This window comes from Achroia grisella, unplaced genomic scaffold (assembly GCF_030625045.1).
Source record: "Achroia grisella isolate CSIRO2021 unplaced genomic scaffold, CSIRO_AGI_Agris_v1 utg283, whole genome shotgun sequence".
NCBI lineage: Eukaryota > Metazoa > Arthropoda > Insecta > Lepidoptera > Pyralidae > Achroia > Achroia grisella.
Window position 1 is genome coordinate 1,066,264 of NW_026712771.1, and position 23,765 is coordinate 1,090,028.

The following is a 23,765-nucleotide window of genomic DNA, read 5'->3' on the forward strand; positions in this document are numbered from 1 at the left end:
AATAGCCCATTTATCGAGCAAGAGTTATATTACGCACAACGACCAATAGGATGCTGCAATAAAATAAATATGTTAAAAAAAAGGCGAAACGCGGGTCAGCTAGTATATACCTACCTGTACTCCTAGGATAATATTTTAAGAAAGATGTTACAAATGTTAATATAACGAACAATGAAATTTATAGGTAAATAATTTATTAAACAAAAAATATAGTAAATTTACACCTTACACTAATATGTATACCTACATAATTAATATAGATAAACGGGAGTTAACACAAATAATTTTATGGTAAATAAAGGTTTTAGTTTTTTAATTTACCCCTCTCGACCTTTCGACTCGTTTACACTAGCCGTGGTCACAAGCTGACTAAAGAAGTACGTTAGACGAGTATTCGAAAAAACCTTCCTAATCAATTGTATCTTTTAATTTCACCCCTTTAGTTTCAGTTAATGTCAGTGTAAATCCAGCAGCTATGAATGGCAAAACAGCAAACACCATAGAAGCTATCCAATGCGGATGTAAATTAACTATAAAAGGTGCTAACATTGCACCAACTTTAGCTCCAGCAGAGCTCACGCCAAAACCCATATTTCTTAATGGAGTAGGAAATAACTCATTAGCCTGGACATAAATAACTGCAAATAAAATAGTTGCTGCTATTAAACCGGCTAATGCGAATACTGTGCTCGCCCAGTGATCATCTGGTATAAAGATCAGGATTGTCATGGAAACTCCGATGGATACAAAAGCGATCAATGATGAAATCTTCCTTCCAAACATCTTGTTAAACATCATGCCTACGAGCGTTGCTGGTATCTGTAATGTAAATGCAAATTGTTAGTTTTTTACCACTTTGTCTTCATAATAGTACTATTTGAGAGTATAACTGGCAATTTGGCACACCGCACGGTTTTACGTCCGACGATCGCAGGCTCGATTCCTTGCACGGTGCGACTACTTGTAGTCATGAATATAATTGTATTGATCTGGGCGTTTTCTATGTATAATATGTATATATTTACAAAAAGTTGTTTTGTACCAGGCGCTGGTTAGCTTGGGACTAAATGACACTATATGCATCATTCAAGATTGTTATTATTATAATTATTATTATAGAATAGTACAGTAAACACTCTACATTAGAGTAGGTAGATGATTATTCTGTTTGTTATTTCAGTTAAGTAAAAAATAAGTAATCAAGTTACACTTATACATCTTAACTAGTGTTGCATAAGAATATTTAGAACATATATATCAAAAATCACAATCATATAAAAAAAAATTTAATCACACAAAGAAGATTAAAAATAATATTTATAGTGTTAAACTAACCTGCACTAAGCCACTGATAACAACTACTAAATATAAATTACTTGTTCCCAATACTGTCACGTATTGATTTATACCAAAGTAAGACACCCCGCCGATTGTCCAAATGATTACGGAATTGACGGTTGTTAAAGCTAATTCCTTTGTTCGGAACAAATCCATAAAAGTAGTTTTAAGTGGTTCCTTTTGTTTGTCTTCGATATCTTTTATACATTTTGTAACGTTTTCTTTGATATCGTCAGTATTTAATTTATTCCTGAAATTTATATAAGAAATATAAACAAATTAACTGAATATAAACGCTTTTGAATAGTCATATTTTTTATTTATCTCACCACTCATTCGGAAGAATAAAAAACTTCTGTATTGCTCTTTTAAATAAGTGTTGTTCAGAATTACATTATTAAGAATTCCGTTTCTAAGTATCGTTTCAGAAAAATACATTACCTATTTTATAGTGTAGACATACAATTTTATAATAAGATACCAAAACATATTCTACAACTACGTTTAAATACATTTAAATAACACCTATCACTCACTAAACAATTACTTAAATGACAAATTTACATGGCAATAGTTCATGCAGGAGATTTTCATTTACTGAGGCACCTAAATGAGTAAACAATATTAAAAAAAAGGCTTTTAAAAAATCTGAGTTTATCGCCAGTTCTTCTTAACGAACGTTTGACGCAATAATGTTTGTTTAACTTCCTAATATGTTATTAATTAAAACACCGGTATAGATTTGACGTATCTGTATTAAAGACTGACTTTACAACAATCATAATTAAAAAAAGTAAATCAATCACCTAACACTAGAGCGCCATCTATGTTGAAATATTGTAACTAATTTTAGCCAAAGCGCAATAAGCGAATAAAATGTCCTGTCGAAAATTTTTGAATATCAATTAATATATTGTTTAAAAATTACTTACAAATTCGCAACAGTCGTCATCAGCTTAATAGCTTTATCACTTTGTCTATTCGCCACCAGCCATCTTGGTGTTTCAGGTAAAAATATTATTGGTATCAATATTAACAATGAAAGTATTGCATAAGAAAGTATGTAGATATTCCAAGTTGAAGCATAGTACGCGCAGATTGCCAAAACTGATTGTGATATTCCATCGCCTAAAATACTGGCACCGCCTGCAAATTCTTTATGTTCCGGTCCGACTACTTCCAATATTATAACTATGGTCGTAGCCATTATTCCACCAGATCCCAGTCCAACAATAAATCTTAAACCGGTAAAACTCCAAATGTCGGTGGTAAAGGAAGACGCTATTGTGAATACAACTGATATAACTCCGCTCAATATAATAGCGATTTGGCGTCCGAATCTGTGAAGGTTGTAAACATGTTATTTTCAAGGACATGTATTGTCAACTAATGCAAATTCTAATTAAAATTAGATAAAGGAGTAACAATTTAATGTAACACCACTGAATTTTATCAAGAAGATGTAGTTTAGAAACGACTAAGGGGAACAAACAAACATTATGTAAAGGAAATATTTAATAAAAACTACGCTAAGGCGTATGGTGAGAGTAAGAATATGAGTTAAAGGAAAGCACCTAGCAGTGGTCCACAGTTCCCGTTAGTTAGACGATTTATATTCATACAATGACGAGGATGTAGAATTTGAAATTAAAAAAATTTACTAATTTGGAACACCAACTTACATTTCCTGAAAAATACAAGCCGTAAAGATACCGTTTAACTTAATGGTAAATGGATATCTTATTACTCACTTCATCTTAGGTCTCGCCATCATTTTCCATCAGGTGAGGTGAAAAAATGCGCAATCAAATTTATAATAAAAAATATATAATAATAGCCTTCAACATATCAACAGAAGCGTACCTAGATAATATTAGGATGACAATATACTCTAATACTCTATACTTCTAAAATATAAGCATTATATATTTTTAATTAGATATAGACACTAAAAACTTACCTATCAGAAATCCATCCTGTTACTGCCACACCAATTAGCACGCCAAACATTAATACTGTCTGCACAAGACTCGCAAGCCAAGATTTCTCACAAATTAAACCAAACTCCGATATTATATTTGATTTAAATACATCATTATAATATTCGTATTCTAAACAACTTTTATAACATGTCGAATCCTCTATTACGTCTGGTTTATCTCTAAATTTAAGACATCTGAATTTTGTGGTAGATGTTAAGAAAAGTATTGATGCTATATTCCATATTAATATAGATCTAGCACTCATAGATATTATGCATATTATTGCTTGCCAAGTACCGAACGCTCCAATGGATTTAACGACGTAATCGACTTCTGAGCTTGTCATATTTGGAGATGATTCCGAGACTACATATTTCTTGATATTGGATTTATATTTCATTGTGCTGTCCACAACAATTCAGATTTTCTTTTATAGTCTGCAGGCTCTGAAATAATAAAAATACATATAAATTTATAGCTGAGTATAAAACACGTAAGCTCCCCAATTCGACTATTTTATTTGATGTCTATTAACACTATACTACACTATACTATACACTTTCTAATAAATCTAATAATTGTATTCATGAGTATGATTATATGTATTGGTCTGGGTATATTCTATGTTCCAAAAAATAAAAGTACAAAAAGTCTGTATATTTATATCAGTAGTCCAGTACATATAACACAAGCTCAGCTTAACTTGGGACTAGATGGCGCTGTGTGAATTGTCCTAGGATATTATTATTATTGTAGATGTATGTTTCTTACAATTACGCATAAACGCCAAGATGGGTTTCAATAGAAGTTGGAATACAGATAGATCACATCCTATATTGACATGTAGTTTCTGTCTGTATTTGCCCGGAAAACATAGCAAAATACAACTTATATTCTCCATCGACAAGATTGGATGAAACATGGATTATATTGTATTAGTACTGGAAAAGTTTCTTCCATAAAACTTTATGAAACAAAGATAAACAGTCATCCAAAAATATCAAAGGTTATCGAAAATAATCAAACGGGGCCGAGACCCCATCGTCATTTACGACTGGCCGTAACACAAGCTATTTCGCCTATAATTTCTGAGTGGCCACGGGGCTGGCCATCGAAGGCAGGTCGTAGGCACTGGCTAAACACCAGAATTACGCCTCTCAGTCCACTTTACTCCAAATTTATGGTCCCCTGGAGCGAGGGACTACCTATTAGCTTGATTTGCCGCTTGTAATTTTGTTCCTGGGAAAATTGTGGAACAAACTCGTGCAGTGTGATCTGCCGATTATAAAGTGCCTATTACAAACTGTTTAGATGGATGGAGTCGCTTGATGAAATCATCTGCGATTTTCAATACTATTATTATGGTAATAAGTGTAATATTACTGTACTAGTAATGATTTATTGTAATAATTACATATTCGTTTATAAATTTAGGTTGTTGATATAAGCCGCATGATACTCCTTCATTCGATGTGTTATTTTTTTATTAGATACTTATGTGTATATTAAATTATATGTTTAAATGTCCAATATTTTATTTGAAATTAATTATATTATTATACTAAACGTATTTATATTTTGCTATTTGTTCTAGTAGTATCATAACGAAGAAACTAACATTTTTCTTATAACATTTTCTATTTCGACAATAATATTTACATATAAATATAAATTATCTAAGTATATATATATGAAAATATACGTATCGATTACATTTAATCATTTTCTTAATTAATCTATAGATTGTTTGAACTAAAAATAATCTAAACTCAAATAAACTTTATATAAACCCTTATAAATTGTACTTTTTGACTGTATTATTATTATATACCAGAGATCTCAAAGAGCTCCGTAACCATAACCGAAACTATCGGATATCCGATATAAAAAAATATCCGTTACCGTAACCGAATCCGAAATAAATGTTTCGAATAATATCGGATAGGGACAGAGCCTAATTGAGACATGTTATGTAACCACTTTATTAGCTACTTGTATTTTACTTTTGAAACTCCTTAAAAAAATAATATAATAAACCGAAATTATCAGAAACTAACAGATAATCCGAAATAATTTCATATCCGCATCCATATCCGTATCCGGTATAATAATCATTCCTATATCCGAAACCTATCCGTACCCGAAATTTCAACCCTTAAGAATATAAACTGAAAATTACCGGTTGCTCGTTTAAACTAATGTTAATCAAGTTATGAATATTAAATCTGTCTAAAGGCTCGAATTCATCTTAATAAAATCCTAATCTTAATAATAATATTATAAAAGCGAAAATTTGTAAGTATGAATATTTGTTAATCTTTCACGTAAAAACTACTAAACTGAGTTGGCAGTACTATAGCTTATGCATCATAATAACATGTATGTGAAACTTGTACATTAAAATAAAAACATGTACGGGCACCGCTCGTATTAAATATATACAGTACTTGAGTAAAATGAAATCAGATATAGTGAGTTATAACAATATACACATATCTTCGCCACAGAGCAAATAATCACGTAACACCTCCAGTCTGTCAACGCAATTTCTATCACTACACTCAAATATTCCACCACTGTGGCGACTACGTACTTTTTATTCCTTATTTAGACGTCAGCCATTACTCACTCGTCAAAAACACAGACACTCGAGTCGATATTGAAAATTCGGAATTTATAATTTATTTTCTTAATTTGCCGCCGGATTCGAAACGATGCGGACGACGGGCCCTTTCTTTTGTCGTCGTAAATTTTTCAAAAGAGTTTTTAATCAGTCTTCAAGCATTTACAAATTAAACAGGGCCGTGTTATGAAGAAATATCGCGGGCTTGATATGTGTGTTTCCACAAACAATCCGAGATTAAGTATACATTCTTTTTATTTGGTTTGCGACTTTGGATGTCCGGAGTTATCTTAGATATTTTTAACGTCATATAGAAGAAGTAGGTAATAATTATTATGATAAAAAATATATTTCTAAAGAAATATCGACTTACGATTACTCAATGAAAATTATTAAACTCGTTTATGCATTATTTTAAACTAGCTACTCGCCCCGGCTTCGCCCGGGTATACATGTAAACCCGGTTATACATATAAACCTTCCTCTTGAATCACTCTATCTATTAAAGAAACCGCTTCAAAATCCGTTGCTTAGTTTGAAAGATTTAGGCATACATAGGGACGGACAGATAGCGACAGCGACTTTGTTTTATACTATGTAATGATAAATAAAAATATTATTTATATAAAACAATTTATTTATTTAGTTCATTGAATGGGGTATTAATAAATAAATAATTTTACAAGGAACCCCTTTGCCGACTTACATCAACAGTTACCTTCCTCGCTCATATTTCTCTCCCTGCCCAACCAAACCTGGCAGGAGACTGCTAATGCAGCTTTTGATACACTTTCTAAACATTCACCTAATTAATAAAAATTACTATAATTTGCGAGCAGCGCAGGACTGATCGTCGTGGAGATCTTTGGGGGAGGCCTATGTCCAGCAGTGGACGTCTTCCGGGCTGCGAAGATGATGATGGCTATAATTTGCACACGCTGATCAATGTATTCATCCCAAACCTTTTAATAATTTGGATAATTATGTATTACTAGCTGTGCCCGCGGTTGCACCCGCCAGAATTTTATAGCCTATGTTATTCTGATGTCTAAGCTACATAGTTTATACATCAGTATAACATTTAGGCTGTAAAGTTTCATCAAAATCAGTTCAGTAGTTTTTGTGTGAAAGAGCAATTAATATGCATCCATTCTCACAAACTTTTGCGTTTATAATATTAATAAGATTTATTATAATGATGTACAATTTCATTTAAAAAAAGTGAAAAAAAGTCTCTTATCAGTCCTTCTTGGCTCGACATACTTTCAGAACTGATGTTAGATTTGATTATCATAAGTATCTATAATAACTTCTACGTAGGAAAGATGACTTTATTTGGTAGACAAATAGTCCAAGTGCAAAATATTCCATTAAAAAAATAAATATCGTGCCGTAACAGACAATGGAAATGCGCAACAAACAAGAAATATAACCGGCAAGGATCTCTCCGCAAAAAGCTCGCAAATTTCCTCATCAATTATCATTATTAGGGAGCGAAGGCGAGCTGAGACGCGAGTAATTGAGTTTTATAAATGGCGACGGGTGCCGTCGACGCGTCTGTCATAAATAGCGGGGCGCGGCGCGGCGCTGACGTGACGCGTCCACAGATAATGGAAACAGACAACGCTCCACTGATAATGCCATTATGAACGTTATACGACTGTTTATAATAACTATTAACTTTTTAATTATCCTAATTAAATATAATAAATAGATTTGTTATTGTTTGTGAACGACGTGGATTAGTTATTTGTTAAGCTATTTGAACTGGAAGGTCGTGAGTTTGAATCTGAACGACATTATTTTTTACGTCAATTTATAATTTATATTACTCACTAACTTTCTGGTGATGGTAATATCGATAACATACTACTTGGCGGTAGGATTATATTTGACAGTTTTGTTTTTGTGATGGATGATGATGGAATGGTGCTTCCGCATGTGCAAACGGTTTACGTTGGGGGAATACCTGTGGAAGATGATAAGATGAGCATGAGGAGGTTTTTTGGACTGTTGATTAAATATGCTCTTCCAGGGGGTAAAAACAAATGCTATCTAATCTATCTACATTCTATTTAGCTGCAATTTTATTGCATTATCGATAAGATCATTTGACAAATATGTATTTATCTAAGAAAGAAAGTAAAAATATTTATTCGGTGTTTCTCAGTTACAATATAAACTAATCCAAACAAAAAACAAGATAAAATAAAATGTAAATATTATTAAACTTAATGTGTATATAGATAATGAAAAATATTGTATGTATAGAGGAATTAGCTGCAATTTTATTGCTTTAGTCATTGTTCTCAAGTTGACAGCCACGGACGTCACTCGCAGCTTCCGTGAGAGAATGTCACTCGTAAATCATTCAATTTGCTTATGTACCTACTGGTACTCGTATACAAGTGTTGTAGAGGTCGTTTGTCACACAGCACCCATTAATTCTGCTCTGCATTTAGGCATTGCATCCGTTTTGTATGTTACTTTATAGCAGAATACCTGGCCAATTTGCTTCGTTCAGCATTTTGTTGTAAAATTGTATTTTTCAGAGAATTTTTGTATGAATAGAGTTTGAATTCGAATTTTAAATTAGTCTGTGCAACATTATAATTATAATAATATTTATTGCAGTTAAAGGTTGTGTTACATAATTAAGTTGGACATAAGAGTCAATAATTTTAACATACAAGTGTAATTGTGCCATCTGAACTAGTATAAAATTATACTGTATCTCAGATGTCACATACCTTCCCAGGGTGCATATTATTTCATTTATTAACATTTACTTTTACACAGCACAAAATCATACATACTACTTAACATAACATTTCTTCTAACTTATAAGTAATTCGATAAGTCGTAATATGACAATTCCTTACGAATATTATAAATACGAAAGTTACTCTGTCTGTCACGCTAACACGCCAAAACTACTGAACCGATTTGGTACACAGATCGTCTAGACCCTAAGAAAGGACATAGACTACTTTTTAATGCGAAGAAAGAGTTATTAGGGATTGAAAGAGAAGATGAAAGGTTGTATGGAAGTATCGTCAAATTTAAAGCGTGAAACTTTTATTGCTTTAGTTTAGTTGCTTCCGTAGGAGAATATTACTCGTAAATCATTCAAATTGTTTATGTACCTACTGATAATCATATACAAGTGTTGTAGAGGTCATCTGTCATACTGCATCCATTAATTCTGATCTGCAATTTTGGCAGTGCATCAGTTCTGTATGTTACTTTATAGCAGAATACCTGGCCAATTTTGCTTCGTTGATCTTTTTTTTTTTTGTACAGTTGCATCTTTTAGAGAACATAATAATCCAGAAAGGTTATTGTTTTGTAGTATTATCGAGATATTTCGTATAGTTGTATTTTTGTAGAAATCTTTTAATGAGTTTGCATACTTTTTTATATATTTTTTAATCTGTTAAAAATCTTTATTAGAATTAAATCTGTATAGTATACAAAAAATACTAAAATTCGTAATAAAAAATACAGTATCTGAACTACAAAACTATATGGATAGCTCGTCACCATAGTAATATTGTCTTTAGGAATTACACCAATATAAAGATGATAAATATTATTTGTAAATTTAATAAATTATAAAGTGAACCCTTATCTAAATACAACATTGAGACAAATCGTTAGTGCAGTTTACAAGATACACACAATGTATACATATACTTACAAATGCTTTGTTTGTTTGTACACAAAAAAAATCAAGCTACTCGCCCCGGCTTCGCCCGGGTGTACATGTATTATACATGTAAATCTTCCTCTTGAATCACTATTTAAAAAAATCGCTTCAAAATCCGTTGCGTACGTATAAAGATTTAAGCATACATAGGGATGGACAGACAGCGACAGCGACTTTGTTTTATACTATGAGTGATGATACAATGAACCTAAATGAATTCGAACAATGACGAACTTGTTAACGGTCCTAAATAGTAGGATTTCGTCCAGTCAGCCTTTGAAAGACTGAGAGGACTTGCGGAATGTTGGAAACAGGTTCAATGAAGTAAATATAGTTAGTGAACCATAAAACTATCATTATATATACAGAATCCAAACATAACAAAAACAGACATTTAGTTTTCAAATAACTGTTGGAAATCTGACTAAAACTGTATAAAACCGCAAAGAACTGAATATATCCAGACAAATATTAATGTGCAATAAATCCACGTCGTTAGAGATGATAGTACACGATGCGTAAACAAAACAATACACAAGTACTACCGATTAATGTAATAACTCTCCACTATCTCGGCCGTTTCCTTTGAAATCTTCCAAGTTGGACGGCATTCATAAATCTTCTTTAACGTGCGCCACGAATCGTCACCGCTCACCCAATAGTATAGAGGTGACTTGAGGCGTCATGATTATTTAACTACATTTGAAGAATAGAATATCAACTAACTACTAAACTAACTTAATTTAAGCACTTTTGAATAGTCATAAATTTTTTTTTTTAATCTACCGTTCATTCGGAAAGCTCATCACAAAAAGAACGAGCAAGAAACTTGTGTGTTGCTGTTTTAAATAATCCTTATAAGTTCACATTTTAAAATTCGAAACCTATGAATACAAACTACCAACCAGCACTAATTTATTAGGATCAAATATAAAAACACAATAAGATTAAATCAGTCGTAGTGATAAGAGCAAACGAGCAGTACTTGTTCACAAGTATGACGGATGAGCCAGTCATCGACCATATTTTAGGTCGTTTGTCAAAAATTAACATCAATACTAGTATTATAAATGTAAAAATGTCTATCTGTCTCAATGTTTGTTTGTTACCTCTTCAGGATGAATCAACGAATCTATTGTAGCACTGGAATATAAATTGCAATTTTTCAAATTCAAAATATCTTTATTCATGCAGGTCTATTACAGACTCTTATGATATGTCAAATCTACAGTCAGTTCGGAATGAGTATTCTTCTCAAATTAATGTTATGCAATATATACGTTTTGCCAGTTTTATTTGGTACGAAATAGAAATAGAAATAATATTTATTCGAGTAAACTCAATATTGTATTGAGTATATTTGAATAATTGTATATTACTTTTGAAGTCATACTTTTTTTATTCTACCGCTCATTCGGAATGCAGATTCATCATAAGAAAAATGGGCAAGAAACTCATTCTTAATGCTGTTTTTAGCATTAGATAGAGTAATTCAAGGGGAGGTTTATATGTATTATACATGTACACCCGGGCGAAACCATGGCGGGTAGATAAGTTATAACTAAATTGTATGGTTGCTGGCTATTCACCATTGTTAATACAATTTTTTTCATAAATATTTGTATTATTTTAATACCTTTTTTATATGTCACTTTTGACTTCTTTGTAAGCCCTCTTAGAAAATATACATACACATATTCCAGCTTTTAATTAGATATTTGTAGTGTAATTGATCCCGCTCCAGTCACAAATATAATTCGTGCCTCCTTCAACGTCATTTTATCAAACGCGCGACATCCCCTCACAATAATCGTTAATTTTAACGTTTGAAACAATAACAGTTAAATTTACAACGTTATAACCATTAAACGGAAGGACAAGGTGTCTTGTGAGCAGTAAATCGTAGACCAGACCGTCCGATAACAGGCCACGACGTTATAATTGTGACAAGTAACTGTTATTGACCATATTTATAGCTGTTACCGACGTGTAACCGATTATTATTTAGTGCTGTGTAAATAGAAACAGTAAATAGTATTACTATATGTTTAGTTATGTGGAAAATCACTGCAGCTCCAATGGGATGGTTTGTCAATTTGTAAGTAATAATAATAATAATAACGGTTGGGATTCCGGGGCGGCTCACTCCCGGGAAAGATGCAGAAAGCGGTGCTGTTAGATTCTGCCCGCATTGTACGCCGGTTTCTCTCCCTGGGGCCTGAACCCCGGCCGACTGTGCTTCTGCCGGGGGTATGTTGCTATCTCCTTTCCTTAAGAGGGGAGATGAGAATATTTGGAAAAAAAAATAATAATAATAATCTCAGGACAATTCACACAACGCCATCTAGACCCAAGGTAAGCTAGCTAAAGCTTGTGTTATGGATACTACATAACTGATACAAATACATAGATATTTTTTTTCGTGAATACATACATATTATACATAGAAAACACCCAGACCGATACAAACAATCATAGTCATGAATACAAATGGTTGTCCCATGCGTGGAATCGAACCCGCGACCATCGGTTGTAAAGCGGTGTGCTAAACCGCTACACCACCGAGGTCGTCAAATAATTAATAATCTTATGATGACTTCACATAATAATTGATTCGTAATTAATATAAGTAAAAGGTTTAATTCTAAAAAAAAAGGCTAGTGCAATAGATACTTGTAGGTCGCAGTGCTACAGGTCTAAACAAAGCCCAAAACTTATTAATATTATCAAAGCGAAAGTTTGTGAATATGAATGGATGATAGATGGATGAATATTTGTTGCTCCTTCATGCAAAAACTACTGAACGGATTTGGATAAAACTTTACAGTAATATAGCTCATAGTTCAGAATAACACATGGCTATAAATTTTATCAGAATACGAGCTGAGTTTCTGGTCAGTTCTTGTCATCTCTAAATCACTCCAAACTGACGGTAGATTTAACATATCATAAGAGTCTGTAATAGACCTACATGAATAAAGATTTGAATTATGACTTATTATTTATAAAAAAAAATCTAACATATTTATTATTATATAATATATTTATTAATTGAAGTAGATTTTCTTTATTATACTTACAGATTTCTAAGATGTTTCATTCCATTCGTTTATTAATAATTGGTATATTAAAAACAAATCGCCAACAAAGCGTAACATCAAAAGATCAGAAACTCAATTTGTTAGTATTAATAAATCAAGCAAATGAATTCGTAACAGACAAACGGATATTAAATATGAAACATCAAACGCTAATTAAACTACGCGATGATATTTGAAGAGGAGAAAAAAACATTTATGACAATGAAAAATTGCCCGTCGGGTTTCGGGATATTCAATGAAATTAATTCTTAAGGGTGAACAATTTGTCTCGGCCGGGCAAGATTAAGAGCGCTCGTGAAAAAAGTGGCGGCCGGGCATTCGCTTCAATTAGGGTTGCCATCTCTAAAATTTGGTAAACAGGACAATACATGCATTGCATGAATATTATTGAATATGTCTTATTATGTGGGTGGATCGAAAATAAAGCAGTTTTTAACAAGCTATCTCATAGTTTACATCATGGTGACAGCGGTGGGATACGAACCCACGCCCTTTCGGACTGGTGGCTAAAACTACACCACCGAAACACCGGATTTTAGAGCCCAGAACCCGGATATGCCAACAGGTTTTTTTAAACATAGTCAGTGTAATAAATAACAGCTAAGAATGTCATAAATCACCTTTTTATTTATATTCCTGACCTTAAATTTAAAAGTAGTAATTTTTAATCATCAATTTAAATGTACTTAATAAAATAGAAGCAGTCCGAATTAATTGTTCCAAAAATATCACACAAATCAACACTCTAAACTAGGACAAATCCGTGGAAACCCGCCCGGATGGCAACCCTAGCTTTAATAGCTTAACTTTTCATCTGGCAAACAAATTAACAAGGGTGCTGCCTCTTAATGCAAATAAACACTGATTAATTGGCCACATTATTTTTAAGGCTTCACGGTTTCTGTCTAATGCTTGAACGGAATGACAGTACTGATGAGGGACATTGTCTTAAGATGAATGCTGCGTTTTGATGTATTATTTTGTTACGTTACGGTATACTCGTGGAACAGTACTTGTAGAAAAAACTCTGTGGATTTATTCGTGAACAGGTGTTGTTCTGCTCTAATCACTATATAATATATTACAATATGGTATGATACGATACGATACGGTACGACACGATACGACACGACACGACACGATACGGTACGGTACGGTACGATACGATACGATACAATACGGTACTATACGATACGATACGGTACGATACGAAACGATACGACACGACACGACACGACCTGGTACGGTATGGTACGATACGATACGATACGATGTGATATGATATGATATCATGTGATGACAAGTTAATGCTGGCTAAAGCTTGTGTTATGGGTACTATTATAGATAACTAATACAAATACATAGATATTTTTATTGTAAAAACATATTATACTTAAAAAAGCCCCAGACTGATACAAAGAATCATACTTATGAATATAAATATTTGTACCTTACAAGGAATCGGAAATAAGTTCTGTCAAAATCGTTCTAGCCGATTCAGAGATAAGAACAAACAGACAGACAAAAAATATTTTTTTAAGTGCCACATATTCTTTCTGTTATAAAAAGCTGGTACTTTGAAATTACAAACAGACACTTCCATTCATTTGTATAGATGTTAAATGAGAAATAATTCTTACAGTAATTTGAAACAAGGGCTAAGAATTTAAAAAGAAACAACCACATTATCACAAAACATAAAGGCAACACGAAAACCTCGTAAAATTATAGCGACTATTACAGTCTCGTCATAAATCACTCCATATCATAATATTCTAAATACAACGATAAGGGGCACGAGAAAAACTATTTTATTCGTTCTGTCAGCGACACCGTAAATTATTGGCGCGATAGTCGACATAAAGTTCACGCCGATAACTTGTTACTATGATAAGCAGAGATTTACGAGCGCTGAAACTTCGATAACGTAACTATTACACAATAATAATATTCAATGTCTGATATTTAGAGACAAGTTTATACTAATTAAATTGTAGGTAATATACATCAACTCGTTGAAAAGAAATAAGTGCTGTTAACTTACAATAGGTCATGTTTTATACACTTCTCTTTTGCCCCTCCGATCGATCCCCCGTCCAATTCAAACGGGGATCGAAATTACGACGACCTGAACCGAAATTAGAACCCCTAGTGGTGCCCTCAGACTAAAGTCGTATCCGTCAGGCGGGAGTTAGTCTCCAGCCGCTCCATAAGTCCTTCCGCGGGTTTGTAGTGCCATCTGCACTCGCCCCCTATCGTCCGGTGAAGCTGTAAAGGCCAGCGGCCAACAGAGTAGAGTAGTCCGAAGTAATAAAAAAAACTCTTCTCTTTTTAGTTATGAAACACATTTTTTATATCATTATTATTTTTATTTTAGTCAGTTTCAATCTTTAAATATTACATAGATATCGTTTAAGGAGTAACACATTTTAAACATAAAATCCCTTGTCTCAACAACTAATACCATACAACTTCGCTTGCCAAATCGTTTACAGAATAATAAGATTTTATTCAATATGTATTTCTTAATATTTTTTTTAAATTCATATCTTGCTAGATCCAAAATATCTTTTGGTATTATACTGTATAATTTAATGCCCATTCCCATAAAAGACCTATTAACTTAAATAAACAAAATTTGGGAACTGTAATTTTATATTTGTATCTAGTGTTAAAGTTATTAATTTATATTAAACTAGCTACACAGGTGTGTACAGGTATTATACATATAAACTTTCCTCTGGGATCGCTTGTTTTGTTTCTATTGCAAAAAACTGCATAAATCCGTTGCGTTGTTTAAAAGATTTAAGCGTAGATTAACAAACAGCGGTAGCGACTTCATTTTATACTAATTAAAGATTATTAATTTCACTGTCATACTCTTCAGACTAAAATAAAGATTAGCGGCTACTGTGTGGGTACATTTAACCAACCTCTTTCAGCCGGCAAGCTGTTAAAAATCACACAATCCAGACGTAACTTTCCCTAAAAGTGCTAATCTATTTTCATTAAAAAGCGACATTTTAATTAAAAACACTCTTTTGTCTCGTCAAGCGAAAGAAAGTGCGTCGGCGTCAGAATAAATTCCGGCCGGTGTAATATTTCAGCGAGTATATTTGTGCGCCATAACTAGGGTTGCCATCTCTACAATTTGGAAACCAGGACAAGACGCGTGAAAACCCCGAATTTTGAGTCCAGAATCCGGACATGATATGTCCGGATTCTGGACTCAAAATTCGGGGTTTTCAGGTTTTTTTAAACATAGTCAGCGTAATAAAAAACAGTTGAAAATGTCATAAATCACCTTTTTCATTATTTTTCTAACCTTAAAATTAAATGTAGTAATTTTTATCGTCATTTTAAATGTACGTAACAAAACGGAATCTTATTACAGTTTGTTGCAGATTATTTTCATAATCAGTTCGATTTATTTTCTTAAAATGAAACATCTAGCATACTTTAGTATTAAACCTAAAAAATTACATTACCTCCCCGGATGCCGTCTAAACTGCTTTTAAAGTAGACTGTCCCATTCTAAGACACTGGGTGGGACAGGTAATATGTTAAAAGTTACATTTTTATTTTATTATATATTTTATTACTAACATAGGATAAGTTATGTCATTAAGCTGTTACTAACACAATGGATCATGTTGTCTGAAATAAAAATTATTATTATTATTATAAACTAGGACAAATCCGAGAAAACCCGGACGGATGGCAACCCTAGCCATAACTCATGAATATCTCGGCGGGGGCGGGCCATTTAACGTGAGTAACGACCCGCCGCGACAGATTTCATAAAAGTAAGACCCGCGTGCTCTCCGCTGCTTTATTGCTAATGATATCTCTTACGGTTCGTGTTTTTTTCGAAATGGATATCATACAACTTCATATAATCCTAAACTAAGCAGATATTATCATAATTTAGTCTAGCTATCGTAACTTTGTACAAAGTTGTCTTCATTGGTACCTATTTATGTATTGAATCTTTTGCGCACAAAATTGTAAACATGGCGGACTTAATGCCTGATGGCATTCTCTACCAGTCAACAGTCGCGTTGATCAGAGATAGTATGTCGGTGCAATTTAATAAGTGGATAGTATTAGAATACTAGATAGTACATTATATATAAATACAAATACATACATATATACTAGCTGTCCCGGCAAACGTTGTTTTGCCATATAAATTAATAACGCTAAAAAAATAGGGGTTGATGATAGAAGGGTGAAAATTTAGGATTGTATGTATTTTTGTATGTTGTATCATAAAAAACTAAAAAAATTGTCTAAAAAATAAAAAATAAAAATTTAGGGGTGGACTACCCCTAACATTTAGGGGGATGAAAAATAGATGTTGGCCGATTCTCAGACCTACTCAATACGCTCACAAAATTTCATGAGAATCGGTCAAGCCGTTTCGGAGGAGTATGGGAACGAAAACTGTGACACGAGAATTTTATATAAAGTTTCTGCGCGTTACGAATTTAATTTCAGAATTTACAAGAAAGCACTAATTTCAGTAAGAAATATTCGTCGTTCCTCGTTCTAGCGTTCAACTCACTCGTTATTTTTTTTTTTCGGACTACTCTAATGCTTTTGGCCGCAACTGGCCTTTACAGCTTCACCGGACGTTAGGGGGCGAGTGGAGATGGCACTCCAAACCCGCGGAAGGACTTATGGAGCTGCTGAAGGTCAACTCCTGCCTGACGGATACGACTTTAATCTGAGGGCACCACTAAGTTCGAACCTCGGCTCAGGCCGTCGTAATTTCGATCTCCGTTTGAATTGGACGGGGGATCGATCGGAGGGGCCACTCGTTCATTCGTTTCCCTTCAGTTATATATCCATTCTCTCGTCATTCACGTTTCAATTCATGCATACATCATTCAGTTAACACAGTCGTTCCGTTACGTACCAATCCCATATATATAATTATATATACAATGTGTTATGTATTTTACAAACACCTTTTTTATGTCAAATAATATACACAATTATGTTGCTCTGAAAAGAGGTTATATTTATTACAAACAATTGTTTTTAACAATTACAATAGCGCATTACTAATAGTATCAATTTTAAACAACTCAACTGAAAAGAGAAACAACATCTTACGCTATTAATTAAAAAAATTATCAACTCAAATTATAATCAATTATACACATCTCATTCAGCAAAAACTGTTAGCAACATCTAGAAACTTCCTCGACAAATGACATATGTCATTCTGACGTTTAAATTTAATTCAACTACAAATGCGCGCCAAATTCAAATAATAAATGTCAAAGACTTTTATTTACATGTATTACCAATAACTAATGTTTTTTTTAACATTTCTTGTAATAGCAAGCGTTGAGACAAATAATTCTCACAAATGGACCTCCACCCGACCGAGCCGATGTAACGAACCACCGCAATGTTTCAACATAAGCCTTAACTTTTATGAAAGCTGCCTCCCACCATAGTATTTCATGTTAAATGGCGTAGCTTTTTGTCGTTAAATTTGTAAGTTATTGGTGGTAGGCTGAACACGCGCGCCGATAATGCACAGATATCCCTGAAAAGATGTAGTGTTATGTTCTTTTGAATTGAGGATATAGTGTGTTTGTTCGTTGTTTATTTATTGTATGTCAACTGTTATCATATTATAACTTTTATGTGACTTTGGTGATGAATTTTTTGATAAAAATGGGACACAGTTTTCTAGAGACTGAGTTTCACTACCGTACCACCCGCCAGAAACTAAAATACTATACTGATCATCTGGATGAATGGCGGTCCTCCACAATGCAACTTTCTAAAATCTTAGACAAATAAGCAAATCTAGAACCGAGCAGCCAGAATCATTGGTAATCAACGCCTTTATGACAGACCCGACTTTGCTCCGCGACGAGATATTACATCTCTATACATTTTTTACCGCATATATGACGGTGAGTGTTTAGAGGAATTGTTCGGATTCATACCAGGTGTTGAATTTCACCATCGTACCACCCGCCAGAACCTAAAATACCATCCTCATGATCTGGATAAATGGTGGTCCTACGCTGGATGATTTTCCCGAAACTTTTTGCTGCGCAGAACCACATTGTGGAATCACTTTCCAGCAATGGTATTTCCGTACCGATACGACATCGAAACCTTCAAGAAAAGAGCTTATTCCTTCTTAAAAGGCCCGCGACGCACTTGCAATTCCCCTGGTGTTGCGGGTGCTCATGGACAGCGGTAACCACTTACCATCCGGTGAGCCACAAGCTTGTTCGTCCCCCATGCTACAAATATGTCGTAGAAAAGAACAGACAATGTCACCAATCAATACATGTAGAATTTAAGATTAAGTCACAATTTGTTTTTTTTCCTTTTAAAATATATTTTATTAATGTCGATATTCATTCATTCATTCATAATTTAAGAGCTGTGCCCTTGTCGGTGGAGCTCCCGCCACCCTCCACGATCTTCTGTCAATCCTTTTAGCTGTTGATACGACACGACTCCAGCTTTTTCTTTAACTTGCTTGATATAGCTGTGTCTTGGTCTTCCCCTTCCACTCTTTCCATCTATTTTTCCTTCAATAATGTTGTTAATTAGTTTGTCGCGTCATATCAAGTGCCCCAATATTTTTCCCCGCCTATTCTCAATAATATCTATGATCTGTCTCTTTTCTTTAACCCTTTCAAGCACTTCTTCATTCCTTATTTTATTTTCATAAATTCAATAATGTCACACAAATGTTTTTGAAGGTAAATTAAATGAAGTAGAGTAATTTAATAAAAGTAGTTTAATAAGATAGGAAGAATATAGACAGTTTCAAAAGAGTTAGTGATTGCACCAATAAAAGCTTACGTAACAATAACAAACTGATTTTACCTAAATGTCGTTTGGCTAAAGTTAGTAATTCGTTTTATGGCAATTGCGTAAGGTTTTACAATAAAATACCAGAGTCTGTTATAAATCTGCCAGAAAAAAGATTTAAATGTCAAATAAAACAGATCCTTTGCAAAAAAGCTTACTATAAAAATGAAGAATTCGTTAACGATAATAATGTTTTTATTGTAAAACTTTAAATCCATAGCACTGACTATATTATCTAATTACATTAATAATGAGTGCGTAGTGATTTCTATGTTGATTATCGCATGCCTCTTACTTGTTATACTATAATTATTTATATAAAAAAACATCTCTTAAAAAGAGCAACACTCAAGTTTCTTGCTCATTCTTCTTGTGATGAATCTGCATAGCGAATGAGTGGTAGAATCAAAATATGACTATTCAAAAGTGCTTGTAATGAGTTTATTTGAATAAAGATTATTTCTATTTCTATTTCTATAGAAGGATCTTAATTTAGAAAATTTAAGGTCCTTGACTCGTAGAGTTCATATCTGCTTATTCCAACAGCTTCAATAGTAATAGAAGCTGTTGCTTCTAATCTGAAAACAGTACAGATTAGAAGCTGTTGGAACAGCAGACGAGACTTCCGTCCCATTAATTATCGAGTATGTGGGACGCGCACGCAGCATCCATCAGTAAGACAATATCTCATTTGAGCGGCATTTCCCTGTCGTTCGTGTACATCATTTGTAAACTGCATTTAGTTTGTCAACGAAAACAAAGTAAGTATAAGTGCTATAATTTGTTGATTTAGTGTGCTATAAAATTTATTACTAGCCTCGATAAAACTAAAATTAAACTAAACTAAATTTATTTCTAGGGCTCTATGCACATATAATGAGTAACAGTGCCTATGTTACTCATTATATTAATATGTGAAGTAAAAACTTTGTAACCGTTTTTACGAAACTTACTTGATCGGAGGAATATGAAATTTCGAACACATATAGTATAGTATATCTTATATATAAAATTCTCGTGTCACAGTTTTCGTTCCCATACTCCTCCGAAACGGCTTGGCCGATTCTCATGAAATTTTGTGAGCGTAACGTCTGAGAATCGGCCAACATCTATTTTTCATCCCCCTAAATGTTAGGGGTAGACCACCCTAAATTTTTTTTTTTATTTTTTAGGTAAAATTTTTAGTTTCTATTTTTTTATGATACAACATACAAAAATACATACAATCCTAAATTTTCATCCTTCTATCATCAACTCCTATTTTTTTATAGCGTTATTAATTTATATGGCAAAACAACGTTTGCCGGGACAGCTAGTATACATACATATAATATATATGTAAGTTTTGCAGAATGCTAATTTGTTTTTATTTCCCTCACTTATATTTATATGGATAAGGAATGCGGAATGCTAATATTTTTATTTATTGTCCAAAAAAATAATTAAATCAATAAAAAAACATTACACACTCTACCATGTATTTGATATACACGCATATATACTCTTATATGGCACACCGCTTTACTTCCAATGGTCGCAGGTTCGATTCCTCACACGGTGCAAATATTTGAATCATGAGTAGGAGTGTGTGTATCGGTCTGGTTTTCTATGTATATTACGTATGTATTTACAAATAAAAAATATCTATATATTAATATCAGTTGTGTAGTACCCATAACGTAGCTCTGATTACCGTAGGCCTAGATGACGCTGTGTTAATTGTCCAGGAATATTTATTTATTTGTTTACTAGCTACTGACTCCGGCTTCGCCTGGGTGTACACGTTTTAACCTTCCTCTATAATAACTCTATCTATTAAAAAAAAAAAACCGCTTCAAATCCGTTGCGTAGTTTTAAAGATTTAAGCATACATAGGGACGGACAGAGAGCGACAACGACTTTATTTTATACTATATAATGATGTGGCAAAAAATTCGTCTAGTACATTTTTAAAAATTATTATTGTTTGTCTACTCAGTAAAATAAGATAAAAACATAATTTCTGGCTATCCCATTCTGTATAAATTAGGGTAGCACAGTATCGGCCTGTAAGTTACAATTTTTGCCTCAGCTACGGCCTCGCTCCGGCTTCGTAAATTGCCCACTTCGGCCAAACGGTTAAAAAATGGCCCATCATAAAATCAGCTTACGTTGGCTCTGTTATTTAATACAAGCTATGTTTCCGACAATACCTTCTGCATATAAATTTATTTATATAGTTTTTATAAGTGGCTAGATCTTAGTGGTCTAGCGGTTTAGCAGCGCTTTACTTCCTATAATAGCAGGTTCGATTCTTAACGAGATTGCGATGTCAACTATCCTGTAATTTTTCTTTTTGTAGTCTGCCTCTATATGGTGGTCTAGGACTAAGACCTCAATGGTTTAGCGCTTTAACACACCGCTTTACTTCCAATGGTCGCGAGTTCGATTCCTCGCACAGTGCTAATATTTATATTCATCCTTAATGTATATACCTAAGTTTATCTATCAGTTATCTAATACCCATAACAGAAGCTCTGCTCAGTTTGAGAGTGACGCCATTCACTCTCAAACTGAGCAGAGCTTCTGTTGAATTGCCCAGGGCTATTATTATATAAATGACTCGCGGATAAAACTGCATATTTCACTTAGTTCATATATTGTAAAGTGGCTATATCTGTTACTGTAATAGTAACAATATTTAAACTTTCGCACAGCGAGCGATGGAGAGAGCTATGCTCGGAGTTTCTCTAAGAGAGATGATCCAAAACGAAGAAATTCGACGTAGGACCAAAGTCAAGACGACATAGCTCTCAAAGTATGTCAGCTACAGTGGGCTGGGCATATCAGCCGAGTCAGCAATGGTAGATGAGGAAGAAAGGTTATGGAGTGGAGGGCGCGTATGAGTCGAGGGAGTATCTTGCCCTCCTGCAAGATATACCGACGACATCACCAAAGTCGGAAGTGGTTAGACGCGGAAGGCAGAAGATCGCACATGGTGGAAGTCATTGGAAAAGTCTTATATCCAACAGTGGATAGACATAGGCTGAAATGATGATTTAGAATTATTAATAATTTAAATGTATACTTACATTTAGAACGCGTTTCATAAACATTCAATAGTACCTATTCACTCAAACCGTAACAGCTGAGACGAGTGACTACTGATATAATAAGAAATATAGCACTAAACATGTACTTATTTATTTTTATTGTCACAGACTAATTATAGGTGAATATAGATTAAACAAGCCAACTATGTACAAACCGGCACTCAACCTTGTCTCCACAAAGTGACTACGTCAATACCAGACAGATAAACACTTCGTTATTGTTTGTATTAGCATTTCGTTTCACACAATTAAATACTTTTGAAACTGAATACAGTCTTTAAATCATGAGTTTATTTTTAAATTAGCAATGCCAATTTGTACCCGTACAATTTCTTTGTGTGTAAACCAATTCGAATGAAAAAAAACAGAATTTTAAGCGAAATATTAGACAATACATTCGTGAATACCGCATCCAAAACGATTAAACCGTTTCTAAGTTTAGCGCGTGTTAGTGCGGTTTAAACTTTTTTTTTTTTATAACACAGGCGACAAACGAGCATGCGGCTCATCTGATGGTAAGTGATTACCGCCGCCCATGAGCACCTGCAACACCAGGGGAATTGCAAGTACGTTGTCGGCCTTTTAAAAAGGAATAAGCTCTTTTCTTGAAGGTTTCAATACCGTATCGGTTCGGAAATACCATTGCTGGAAGGTGATGCCATAATGTGGTTGTGCGAGGCAAAAAGTTTCTAGAAAACCGCTCTGTGGAAGACCGCCATTCTTCCAGATGATCAGGATGGTATTTCAGTTTCTGGCGGGTGGTACGGTGGTGAAACTCAGCAGCTGGTATTAATCCGAACAATTCCTCAGAACACTCCCCCTGATATATGCGGTAGAAAATGCACAGAGATGCAATATCACGCCGCAAAGCCAATGGGTCGAGTCTGTCACATACACGTTGATTACCAATGATTCTGGCTGCTCGGTTCTGAATGCGGTCAAATGGAAATAGCTGGTAATCTCAAATCTATCACAGAAAATCTCACAAAAATACTAAGAACCATTGCTTTGGAATCTATTACTTTACCAAAATACCACTTAGTAGAAATCTGCTGAAGTTAC

The 23,765-nt window shown here is 33.8% G+C and overlaps 1 protein-coding gene across 2 annotated transcripts; it reads right to left on the reverse strand.

Moving 5' to 3' along the window:
- Positions 1-227: 227 nt before the first annotated feature.
- Positions 228-22,930, reverse strand: LOC131843175 (solute carrier family 22 member 1-like). 2 transcript variants are annotated; one of them, XM_059191789.1, is made up of 5 exons: positions 22,683-22,930; positions 3,299-3,766; positions 2,271-2,678; positions 1,336-1,588; positions 228-819 (listed from the first exon to the last, which is right to left on the reverse strand). In XM_059191789.1, the coding sequence occupies exons 2-5, from the start codon at positions 3,718-3,720 to the stop codon at positions 409-411; spliced, it is 1,494 nt and encodes a 497-aa protein (XP_059047772.1). In that variant the 5' UTR covers positions 3,721-3,766; positions 22,683-22,930; the 3' UTR covers positions 228-408. The 2 variants fall into 2 exon arrangements, with proteins under 2 accessions (XP_059047772.1, XP_059047773.1); XM_059191790.1 differs by lacking the exon at positions 22,683-22,930 and adding an exon at positions 11,289-11,741.
- Positions 22,931-23,765: the final 835 nt, after the last annotated feature.